The 12,506-nt window shown below is 44.3% G+C and overlaps 1 protein-coding gene across 1 annotated transcript in view; it reads left to right on the top strand.

Moving 5' to 3' along the window:
* BCHE (butyrylcholinesterase) overlaps nucleotides 1-10,675 on the top strand; it is a 58,543-nt gene extending 47,868 nt beyond the window's left edge. Inside the window, exon 4 of the mRNA XM_083177835.1 lies at nucleotides 9,945-10,675. Within this exon, the coding sequence (XP_083033961.1) occupies nucleotides 9,945-10,069 (125 nt within the window). The 3' untranslated portion in view covers nucleotides 10,070-10,675. The remainder of the gene's footprint in view (nucleotides 1-9,944) is intronic.
* The last annotated feature ends 1,831 nt before the right edge of the window (nucleotides 10,676-12,506 follow it).

Here is a 12,506-nt window from a genome sequence, read left to right on the forward strand (position 1 = left end):
GATCTCAAGTATCGGCTCCCTAGCCGCCCCAGTGTCCCCAGTGTCTCCAGTGTCTCCAGCGCCCTCCTGTGTTACCCTCATGTCATCCTTGGCTTCCAGGCCGCATCTCTCATCTCTCAAGTACCCTCTGTGTTGCTGTATAGCATTCAGTGCCAACGACCACCATCGATGGTTTAAGTACCCCGTTTAAAGACTCTTGTGCCTCAACTCTGCCAAAGCCACAGGGGAACCTGGGCAGAGGGCCGCGACCTGGTCGGCAGTTGCAGCGAAGTCCATATCCCCTTGCGGGGGTCCCTGGTGAATACCACTGTCGGCTTAGACCCCGCGCCTCTGCTTTAGGTCTCAGCCAATCCTCTGTGTCCCCGGCAGTTCATCTCCCTCCTGTCTACGTGTATGAGCTCCAGCTACCTCAAGCCTCCTCGCTTCCAGTTCCCTGCGCCCTCCACTGGCGCACCCAGGTCAGTGCCGGGAACACAGACAGTCCAGGCCGTGACAGATTGTTCAAGACCGATGGACTCGGCACGCGACCATAGTGTGGGGCCAGCGGCTCTTCAAGATGTCACCTCGCATATAGAAACGCAAGAAGCGACGCAGCAGCAGGTGATTACATACCTCCAGGATGTGTCCACTCGTCTGGATTCCCTCCAGCAGTCTCTCCGGCCACCTCCGCCACCGGTATCTAATCAGCCTGCCACTCATGCCCCAGCATATATTCCTCGTCTTCAGCTGCCTACTCCTAATAAATATGATGGCAATCCCAAAGGCTGTAGAGGCTTTCTAAACCAATGTGACATCCAATTTGAGCTTCTACCACAGAACTTTCCGACTGCCAGGACCAAGATAGCATATATTGTTTCCCTGCTGACTGGTTCTGCCCTAGATTGGATATCACCCCTCTGGGAAAGATCTGATCCAATTCTCACCGATTATGACAGATTCGTCTCTCTCTTCCGACGGATATTCGATGAGCCAGGAAGGCCTGCATCAGCCTCTACAGAAATTCTCCGCCTCAAACAGGGCTCTCGCTCCATGGGCCAATTCGTGGTTCAATTCCAGACTCTTGCCTCCGAGCTCAAATGGAACAATGAGGCGTTAACAGCCGCCTTCTGGTTGGGCGTCTCAGAACGCATCAAAGATGAGCTTGCCACCCGAGATCTCCCTGAGCAGCTTGAAGAATTAATTTCCTTATGTGTCAAAATAGACCTGCGCCTAAGGGAGCGAGGTCTAGAAAAATTAAAGAAAGTAGTTCCCCGAGTTCCGCCTCCGCCTCAGCACCGTCCTGCGACAACCATTACAGAAGAACCTATGCAAATAGGTAGATCTAGGTTATCTACAGAAGAACGGTCCAGGAGGCAGAAAGAAAAATTATGTATTTACTGTGCCGCCCCCGGTCACTTCATTGGGTCCTGCCCCGAGCGTCCGGGAAACGCCACGTCCTAACCTGCAGTGGGGGAGTCAGGTTAGGTTGTCTCAGTAAAACTCCTCCCACCACTGACTTGATTCTACCTGTTGCCCTTGTGTCCCCTGTGGGTACCCTGCAAGTCTCAGCCCTGGCAGACTCCGGGGCTGCAGGGAACTTTATCTCAGCCGAGCTGGTAAAGAAGTGTAAAATTCCAATTCTGCCTCTTTCCCAGCCTCACTTCCTAACAGCGGTGGATGGAAGCAGGATCCCCGGAAGCGATATTGTGTATCGGACAGTTCCTGTCTCATTCCATGTAGGTGTACTTCATCAAGAATGTATGGACTTCCTGGTCATTCCTAAATCCTCTTATGACCTTGTGTTAGGGCTACCATGGCTACAACTCCACAACCCCCGTATCGATTGGAGATCTCTCCAAATTGTGGAATGGAGCGAATATTGCCAGAAACATTGCTTGACTGAAGTAACTCCGGTCCGATCTTCCACAGTCCAAAGCCTTCAGGGTCTTCCCTCAGTGTATCATGCATTCAGTGATGTATTCAGTGAACAAGCCGCTGATGTTCTGTCTCCACACCGCCGGTGGGATTGTCCCATCGATCTCTTCCCTGGGAAGTCCCCTCCTAAGGGGCGTACTTATCCTCTGTCAATCCCTGAGACCAAAGCGATGTCTGAGTATATCCAAGAAAACCTCCAGAAAGGTTTCATCCGACCCTCTACCTCCCCTGCTGGTGCAGGATTCTTTTTCGTGAAAAAAAAAGATGGAGGGTTACGCCCATGCATAGATTATAGAGGTCTCAATGAGATAACCATCAAGAACAGTTATCCTCTTCCCTTGATCACTGAGTTATTTGATCGTATCAAAGGTGCAAAAATTTTTACCAAGCTTGACCTCAGAGGGGCGTACAATCTGATCAGAATTCGCCAAGGCGACGAATGGAAGACTGCCTTCAACACTAGAGATGGGCATTACGAGTATCTAGTGATGCCCTTCGGTCTCAGTAATGCACCTGCCGTCTTTCAAGAATTCGTCAATGAAATTTTTAGAGATGTCCTATATAAATATCTTGTTGTTTACCTCGACGATATTTTGATTTTTTCTTCAGATCTCCAGTCTCATCGTTCTCAAGTCAAAGAAGTGCTGTCCCGTTTACGTGCTAATAAATTGTACGGTAAACTCTCCAAGTGCACATTCGAAGTCCCCCAGATACCCTTCCTAGGGTATATCGTGTCTGGCTCAGAGTTGCGAATGGATCCCGCAAAACTCGAAGCCATCAATAGTTGGTCCCAACCAACCACTCTCAAAGCAGTCCAGCGTTTTATTGGCTTTGCCAATTACTACAGAAAATTTGTCAAAGGATTCTCCACCCTCATCGCTCCCATCACAGCTCTCACCCAAAAAGGTGCCAATCCAGCTATCTGGTCCGAAGAAGCCTTGTCCGCATTCCACCTGCTAAACAAGCCTTCATATCTGCCCCCATCCTCCGGCAGCCAGATACAGACAAACCCTTTCTATTGGAAGTCGACGCCTCGAACGTGGGTGTTGGTGCTGTGCTCTCTCAAGTTACAGACGATGGCAAACAGCACCCCTGTGGGTTTTTCTCCCGGAAATTCCTCCCTGCCGAGAAAAATTACTCCATTGGCGATCAAGAGTTGTTGGCAATTAAACTTGCACTGGAAGAATGGCGTTATCTGTTAGAAGGGGCCAAGTTTCCCGTGTCCATCTTCACAGATCACAAGAACTTACTGTACGTCCAGACAGCCCAGTGTCTTAATTCCCGCCAAGCTCGTTGGTCCTTATTCTTCTCACGATTCAGTTTTAAAATTTTCTATCGTCCTGGGTCCCAGAATGCAAAAGCCGATGCACTGTCCCGCTCTATGGAAGATGACACAGTGCTGCAAGAACAGCGTCCTATCATCAGTCCTACGGCCTTTGCCGCCACTCATGTGTCACCCGTGCCACCTCGAGGAAAGATGCTGGTTCTACCAGAACTCCAGCCCAAAGTCTTATCTTGGGCTCATGCCTCGCCTTTCTCCGGTCACCCAGGCGTTCACAAAACCCTGGAAATTCTTCGCCGATCATATTGGTGGCCTCACATGAAAAAGGATGTCCAGGATTTCGTGGCCTCATGTCCTACCTGTGCCCAGCATAAAGTCCATCGTCAGTCTCCTGCAGGTGCTCTCCTTCCGTTGCCCACTCCCATGCGTCCCTGGACGCACATTTCCATGGACTTTATTTCTGAACTCCCTAAGTCTCAAGAATGTAATACCATCTGGGTGGTGGTAGACCGGTTCTCCAAAATGGCACACTTCATCCCATTGACTGGCCTGCCCTCTGCTCCCAAGCTCGCCCAGATCTTCATTCAACATATCTTTCGAATTCATGGACTCCCTGCAGATATTGTCTCCGATCGTGGAGTGCAATTTGTAGCCCGCTTCTGGAGAGCTCTCTGTTCTGCCCTGAAGGTAAAATTGAACTTTTCCACAGCGTACCACCCGCAGTCTAATGGGCAAACAGAGAGAGTTAACCAAGATCTGGAAGCATTCCTCCGCCTGTATGTCTCCTCGTCACAAGACAACTGGGTCAGTCTGCTGCCTTGGGCTGAATTTGCTCACAACTTCAGATACCACACAGCTACTGGCTACTCTCCTTTCTACGTAGTTTACGGTCAACACCCTCGACCACCCATCTTTGAGCCTTTACCAGCCTTGGAAGTGCCTGCCGCATCTTCCACACTCAAGCATTTTTCACAAGTTTGGAAAAATGTGCATGTTTCTCTCAAGAAAGCCTCAAAAAGATAAAAATTCTTTGCTGACCGTAAAAGAAGAGCAGTTCCTCAGTTAAAACTTGGTGACAAAGTATGGCTCTCCACTCGAAACCTTCGCCTACGAGTCCCGTCCATGAAATTCGCCCCCCCAATTCATTGGGCCATTCCCTGTGATCCGAAGGATCAACCCGGTAGCTTATAAGCTAAAGTTACCACCTTACCTGAAAATCCCAAATTCCTTCCACATATCCTTATTGCGACCTCTCGTTCTCAACCGGTTCCAAAGTGCTACTCCTGAGCTCCCCAGAGTTTATACCCATCGAGGTGTTGAATTCGAGGTTGATAAGGTGGTGGATTCTCGCAAAAGATATGTAAACATCCAATACCTCATCGATTGGAAGGGCTATGGCCCGGAAGAAAGAAGCTGGATCAATGCTGCAGATGTGCATGCTCCCCGTTTTTCATAAAGACAATCCGAGTAAGCCCAAAGGGTGTTCGGTGCCCACCCTAAAAGGGGGGGGGTACTGTCATGAACCCCGGTTCTCGCACTGCTCGCATGCGCCCCTTACCGGCACGCTGGGGTAGTGTCCTCCGTAGGTCGGCTGCCGGCACAGTCGGCAATCCCTGGCGTGATGTCTTTTGTTTCCAAGTCGCCCCTGCATCACTGTGAGCTCCAGGTGTATTCCCTGATCAAGCTGCGGGTCACATGATCCAGGTAAGCTCCAACTTACTTCCTGGTCTGTGTGCTGCTGCTGCGGCTGATTCCATCACCTGCGTCTGATTCCCTAATCACCTGGAGGGATAAAAACCCAGCTCACAGTCTCCTCCTTGTCTTGAACAACTCGTCAGTTTACCTGTGAGTTCTCCAGCGTTAAGCTCCTGTCAAGACTCCCCACGTGCTCCAGAGGTCCGGTTTCCTGAGTCCGCTGTCACCTGTGTTACTCTCAGCGTCCTGGTCATTCCACTCCTGCCAGAAGTCTCCACGTGTTTCCATCTACCGTGTGATCCTGTCTTCTCGTGCAGCCCAGGTTACTTGCTCAGTGTCCGGTTATCCGTGGGTTCCGTGCCCGTCTCCCCTCGGCTCTCAGGCCGCTTCAGTGATCCCCAGTGATCCCCAGTACCGGCTCCCTAGCCGCTCCAGCGATCCCCAGTGATCTCAAGTACCGGCTCCCTAGCCGCTCCAGCGATCCGCAGTGATCTCAAGTACCGGCTCCCTAGCCGCTCCAGCGATCCCCAGTGATCTCAAGTATCGGCTCCCTAGCCGCCCCAGTGTCCCCAGTGTCTCCAGTGTCTCCAGCGCCCTCCTGTGTTACCCTCGTGTCATCCTTGGCTTCCAGGCCGCATCTCTCATCTCTCAAGTACCCTCTGTGTTGCTGTATAGCATTCAGTGCCATCGACCACCATCGATGGTTTAAGTACCCCGTTTAAAGACTCTTGTGCCTCAACTCTGCCAAAGCCACAGGGGAACCTGGGCAGAGGGCCGCGACCTGGTCGGCAGTTGCAGCGAAGTCCATATCCCCTTGCGGGGGTCCCTGGTGAATACCACTGTCGGCTTAGACCCCGCGCCTCTGCTTTAGGTCTCAGCCAATCCTCTGTGTCCCCGGCAGTTCATCTCCCTCCTGTCTACGTGTATGAGCTCCAGCTACCTCAAGCCTCCTCGCTTCCAGTTCCCTGCGCCCTCCACTGGCGCACCCAGGTCAGTGCCGGGAACACAGACAGTCCAGGCCGTGACACACACCACTTAACGCAAGCCTAAACCTCATCAGACCACGCCCCTTTTCCCAGGCACACAATAAAGCAAATTTTCCCAAACTTGGTATCACCACAGGGATGCCGCTGATTTTACATAATTTATTTCAATTGTAAAATCTTTGTGTTGATCTGCCGGCTTACTATTCTTTAAATAACATTGCACTTTTAAAGTTTCACATTAAACTGCATACAAGGGCAGTTTATTTTAATTAGAGGTACAAAAGAACACACGTATCTTCCTTTATTAGCACCAGGCTCATTTCTGTCTAAGGTAGAGATTTCACGAAGATTGATGAGGTCAGTGTTAATAAGATGCATGACTTATGATTTGATTTGTGTGACCTTATCACTAAGAAAGTAAACAGGTGGCAATAATATATCACACTGCGTGTCCTTCTACTGCCTTTCAGGATGTGAATTCCTCAATGGAATTACAGTGTTACATTGGATTGAATTTCCATGAAGTGATTAACCAAAATCAATTATGTATGAAGACATATGTTTAATGATGTTTATGTTTTTATTGTCACAGGTGTTATTACATTAGATGTCTACAGAGATTCAGAAAAGATTCAGAAAATGATAAAAGCCCCAAACATACACATTTGCTACACCTAATGCGTTCTAGATTGTCTTTTTTAGCTTTATTATGAAAGTTTTGTTTTAAAGTTAATAAATTCAAATAAAGATAATTATGAATAAAAGATCAAATAATGATATTTACTAGATTTTATGACAGCTTCCTCTTTCATATTTCTACTTTTGTTTTATTTTCCTTATTTGTGTCATGCTGTTCAGCTCTCTGTTGTTGTCTCTTCAAGATTATTCTGTCCTTGCTGACAGCTAGAGATGCTACAGTAGGCTTATTATTATTTCTCAAACAGATTTGTCAATTTGATACAAAACCCATCAAATTTGATAATTGATCAACCAAATAATTTACCTAAGTTTGAGAATGTCACACAGGTTGCTGTATCGTAAAAATGTTTCCGCTGGTTTGACACTATTCAATACTGTTGAGACAATTGACATTTTGGTGTTGTTAATTATTCGCCACCGTGGACCTGATTTGGCTTTGTAAAAAAAACGTAATAGTTTACGTACAAATCGGATGTTTGTGGGTCTGCGCATGTGCAGAATGGGTATTGTGATTTATCGCTGGCATCCTCTCTTAGCTGTTGCATGATTGATATGCTGCGGTATTTGAGCGGTGGCCAATGTGGATGTTAGCAAACCACTGATCATGGTCTGCAGACATCACAAGACATGGTCGATGGCTACCATGGTGATGTCATCTGATGCAACATTCTTTACAATTTCTAGAATATAACAAATCCTTCCATAGATTTTTATATGTGAGATGGAGGAACTATTTATTGGATACACATTGTATTCTTTAGAAAAGCTTCTGTGTTGAATGGGCACACCCTCTCTGGAGCCTAACCGCACTCTTAAGCATAAGCTTCTACTACAGTATTCCCCAATGGGTCTTCATGCCCCAGTTCATCACTGAGAATAGAACTGGATCAAAAGGACGAGTTAAAGCAAAAGAGGATAGAAAAACTTGTCTTTAGTACGAGATGGGAAAGAACTGAGGGGTAGATGTAAAATGCCTGGTAAAGTGATAAATCAGTGTTAGAGTGGAAGGTTATAATGACCCAGCCAATCAGCAATGTTTGAAAAATGAGTTGATTGGCTGCTGCATTATCACTTTCCACTTGTTCACTGCTTTACCACCATTCTATTACTTAACCGGGCTTTTCACATCTTCCCATGAGAGTGTGAAGGGCAGTGTGAAGACAATGAGTTTGGGGAAATGGATCTTATGAGAAGAGATATCTTGACAAATGGTGTCAGTTTAAAAGGTTATAAGCAGAGATGACAGGATTGGGTGACTGGGTGGATATTAAAGATTGAGGTTTGATTGTCTTTCAATAAATAGGGTAGTATAATGAGAATACAGCAGGGGTGGGCAATAAGAGACCCTCCAGCTGTTGATAAACTGCACATTCCAGCATACCTTGCATCAGTTACAGCATGGCTAAATACAAAAACTAAGGCAAGTCATGCTGGTATGTGCAGATCATCAACAGCTGGAGGGCCGCTTATTGCCCACCCCTGGAATACAGGATACATTTCCACTGGAGGTAATCCATTATAGAAAGTGTTAGAAATTATTGATGGTTTGGAACTTTTTTTAGAAGAAAGAATGACATCAGCAGGTAATGGTTCATGTTGAGTTTAACATGATTTATTGGTATTGAGTATTTACTATAATTATAATATAACAGCATAAGAGACCAAAATTAGGGTAGCTGATGCAGTGATAGAATAGGATCTTTTCCGATTAATTAAAGGTAGATACTTTTATCTGTAACTTAGTGTTCATTCTAGCACCCGCTATATTTGAAAACCCATGCAGTTCCTCTTCCCTGCCTGGGGTGTCACTGTCTGCTCTGGTGTTTCTAGCACTGGTCTGGTTTGCATATCAGTGCTGATATACAGACCACACTGTGCTAGAAGCACTACAGCAGACAGCGACACCCCAGGCAGGGAAGAGTAACTGCCTGGGTTTTCAAATATGGCGGGTGCTAGAATGAACACTACTGTAACTGATACTACCGGTATGCTATAGACTTCTGAATAAACTCTTGCAAGAAAAACACACTGAAACATAAGCTATATAGCCTAACCATAACTACTCTACACAGAATAATTTAAATGGAAACTACCAAATGGATTGTAAAATTATAATGTTTTTCTCATTTTGCTTAAAATAGTTAGGGAGGTATTCAATCTTGGCCACTATTTCCGCTGGGGAAATAGCAGCAGCTGCCTATTCAATGCTATTATTTCCGACAGCAAAGTAAGAAGATTCCAACAAAACAGATCCGACTTTAATACGGCCTACACACATGCCGATATTAAGGCATTTTCTAAGCGATTTTGCTTAGTTTGGCAAAGTCGCTTAGCAAATGCCCTCACATCGGTGTATGTGTGGGAGGCTGTATCGGCAGCCGTGCGCGTCCCCGCGCGTCTTTATCGCTGGCTGAGATTGATGGACAGTGTCCATCAATCTCGGCATCGGCAGTGTTCTCCCACCGGAGAACACTGGCGCTGTCTGCTCGCTTAGCACACAGAGCTGACAGCTCGCTCTGTGTGTGGGCTGTCAGCTCTGTGTGCTATGCTATAGCGGCGCAGCACAGCCCGACCTAGCATAGCTAGGTAGCCCTGCACACATCGGCATGTGTGTAGGGCCCATAACCCTTTCAAGTCCAACGTCTAGTCAGGCTCAACAGCCCTAGCACTAGATTCAGATCCAGTGGTGAGCCACTGTAAAATAAGAACATTAACATCATTCAACATTCAATGTATTATTATCATTTTTGAATTAAAAAAAGACAAGTCATTTAAACATTTAAACCAGACTGTTTGAATTGCAAAAAAAAATTGGACTGCAAAAGGTTGAAACAAGATGGATCTGTTTTGTCAGAAACTGCCACGGATTGTTGAATTTATGTCAATTTTTCGACAATCCACGACCCTTTTTGCTGACATGCGCATTTTTTGACACTTGAAAGCCAGAACATTGAATTCCAACTGTCGGGTTTCTGTCGAAACGGCCCTGACAGTTCTGACAGATGGAATCCCGGGTTGAATACCACCCTCAATCTGCCACAACTAGTATGGCATTGGTTCAGCCCATATCTTGTGGGTGCAAAGAATATGTCAGATCAAGGGCAAATGACTACTGTAAAATATGTGCAATAGCACAAATGCCCATTTCAGTAGCAGTGTGTAAGAAAATGACTGTGTTCTACATCAGTAAATTGTAACAAGTTTCTAAAAAGAAGGAAGACATAACAGACGTGACAATTTACTTGACCATCCAGTGTTGCTGCATTTCTTGAAAACTCTACCACTAACGCTCATTCTTTTTCAATTAATGTAAACACATAACTTTAAATTTAGATTAATATACCCATTGTAATTTTTTTTCTTCCCAGGAAGTATTGATGAAGTAGAACAACAGTGGAAGGCTGAATTCCATCGCTGGAACAATTACATGATGGACTGGAAAAATCAATTTAATGATTACAGCAGTAAGAAGGAAAGCTGCACTGGTCTCTAATTAATAGCTTTACCCTTTAAAGAAAAACCATATTGTAATTAGTAGGTACAAACATACTGGTAGTCAATTAAAGTTTGCCAAAGATAAGTATTACTGTACAGTATGTAAATGAAATAAAACAAGTAACATAAAAATGGGAGGTATTAAATACAAAACTTTTTATTTTGTATATGTTTTATAAAGTTGTGTACACAGTGATGAAGAGCACTAATGTGTATATGCAAATTGCTGTGTAACAACCACAGAATGCTTTGTATATTATATAGGAGTCACACATTTTGACCTATGGAGCCCATTTACTAGTTTGTCTTTTTTCCAGCACTGTGCCAAATTTTCTATTATTTTTTGGAGGTTTATCGGTGATACATACACCTCATGCCCCCTCACTGCCTAAACCAAACCTTCCACTAACTGTGCCTGCCCTGGAGCAACTTAACCTCTCGCAGCCTGACTCCCCTCACCTGCAGTCTAACTCTGTCCCGCAGCCTTAATCCCCTCCGTGCCTGATTTGTTCGGATTAAAATATGTGCTGGACTATCGGGTGCTGCATAATCAATGTTGTATCTGTAGTTTTTTTTTAAAATAGCGAATTAAAGATTTTATAACACTGTGCCTGAATTGTTACTTTATTTTGCTAGATACAAATATTTCTGTCAACATTTCAGCCATTAACATATATTTTCAAAACAGGTTTCTGGACAACTTGACATATTCAATAGTTCACATTATTGTTCCTAAGGGTTGTGGGCCTTATTATTATTATCAGTAAAGCTTTTAAATCAACGGAAGATGTAACCGCGCTTCAAAGGGACCTTGCAAATCTTGAGGAATGGGCTAAAAAATGGAAGATGAAGTTCAATGTGGACAAATGTAAGGTCATGCACCTTGGGAGACACAACCAGTGTGCAAACTATAATCTTAACGGTGTGGTACTGGGTAAGTCAGTACTCGAAAAGGATCTAGGAGTCCTAATAGATAGTAACTTGGGATTTAGTGCCCAATGTAATGGAGCAGTAAAAATGGCCAACAAAAGTCTTGCATGCATAAAAAGGGGCATGGAAACTAGAGACTCAATCGTGATTATGCCTCTATATAAATCTTTGGTTAGACCTCACCTCGAATATGGAATGCAGTTCCACACTATAAAAAGGACATCTCAGAACTTGAAAAAATCCAAAGAAGGGCAACAAAGTTTATAAGGGCAATAGAAGATTTATCCTATGAGGAGAGATTATTGAAATTGGGACTATTTTAATTAGAAAAGAGAAGGCTGAGGGGCGACATGCTAAACATGTACAAATATATCAGGGGACAGTACAAGGAACTATCACAGACCCTGTTCGCTACGAGAAAGGAATCAAGGAGGTGGGGGCAAGTATAGTATCAAGTATAGATTAGAAGAAAAAAAAAATTGTACAGTTGGAAGAAGAAATTTCTTTACAGTCAGAGCAGTGAAACTCTGGAACTCTCTTCCTGGGGAGGTGGTGTCAGCTTCAATAATAAATTAGTTCAAAACAAGGTTGGACAAACACTTATTGGCTAAAAACATCCAGGGGAACTTATAAGAAACATAGGTGCAATGTAGTAACTCAATTTAATTACAAACTAGGTTGAATTAGCACAACTAGGTTGAACTACAGTAGATGGACGCAAGTCTTTATTCAGCCTTACCTACTATGTAACTATGTATTATTATATGGAAAACAAAACACAGGTGTGTATTATGCTGTTGAATTTTAGGCATTGTTTTTTCCATTATATTTAAATTCTTAAGTCTTGGTATCTTGTATACTGATATGGCACATTTACCCATAAATGGCAGTTTACCTAGGATAGCACGTGCTCTACGGGTAAGACATTTTTTAACCCGTCAAGCTGGTGTTAAGGCACTGAAATCAGATATTCAACTTCTATTCTGAAAGTCTGCTTCACACCCTTTAATAGTGACAGTAGTGCTTTGGACTTCTGCATGCGCTCATGTGTACATTTGATTGCACATAAGAAATGAATGCTCGGTATGCAGTAAACTAGGCAGCAGGTTTGTTTTGTGAAAATACTTTGAATATTCTGTAGGAGTATAAAGTTTTGTCTTTACTTTAAAAAATTGTTTTTCAAAGTCAAATTTGCACAATGCCTGAGGACCTTACATTTTTATTCATAATACTGTATTTAACTTTTAGAATAAGAAATGTTGCCAAAGAGTGAAACAATCCAAGAAATTCTGTATGTATCTATTTTTTGCTTTTATATAACGAACCAATGGAGATAGTAGTATAATTCGCACCAATGAAGATAGTAGTATAATTAATATACCTGAGATTCAGGTGGTTTTGAGTTATTTACTGTTACAGGTTGAGTATCCCCTATCCAAAATGCTCGGGACCAGGAGAATTTTGGATAACGGATGCACAATAGCAGCTAGTGAAAAAGCTATAAC

Source organism: Crinia signifera, chromosome 3, assembly GCF_055691185.1.
Source record: "Crinia signifera chromosome 3, ASM5569118v1, whole genome shotgun sequence".
Taxonomy (NCBI): Eukaryota; Metazoa; Chordata; class Amphibia; order Anura; family Myobatrachidae; genus Crinia; species Crinia signifera.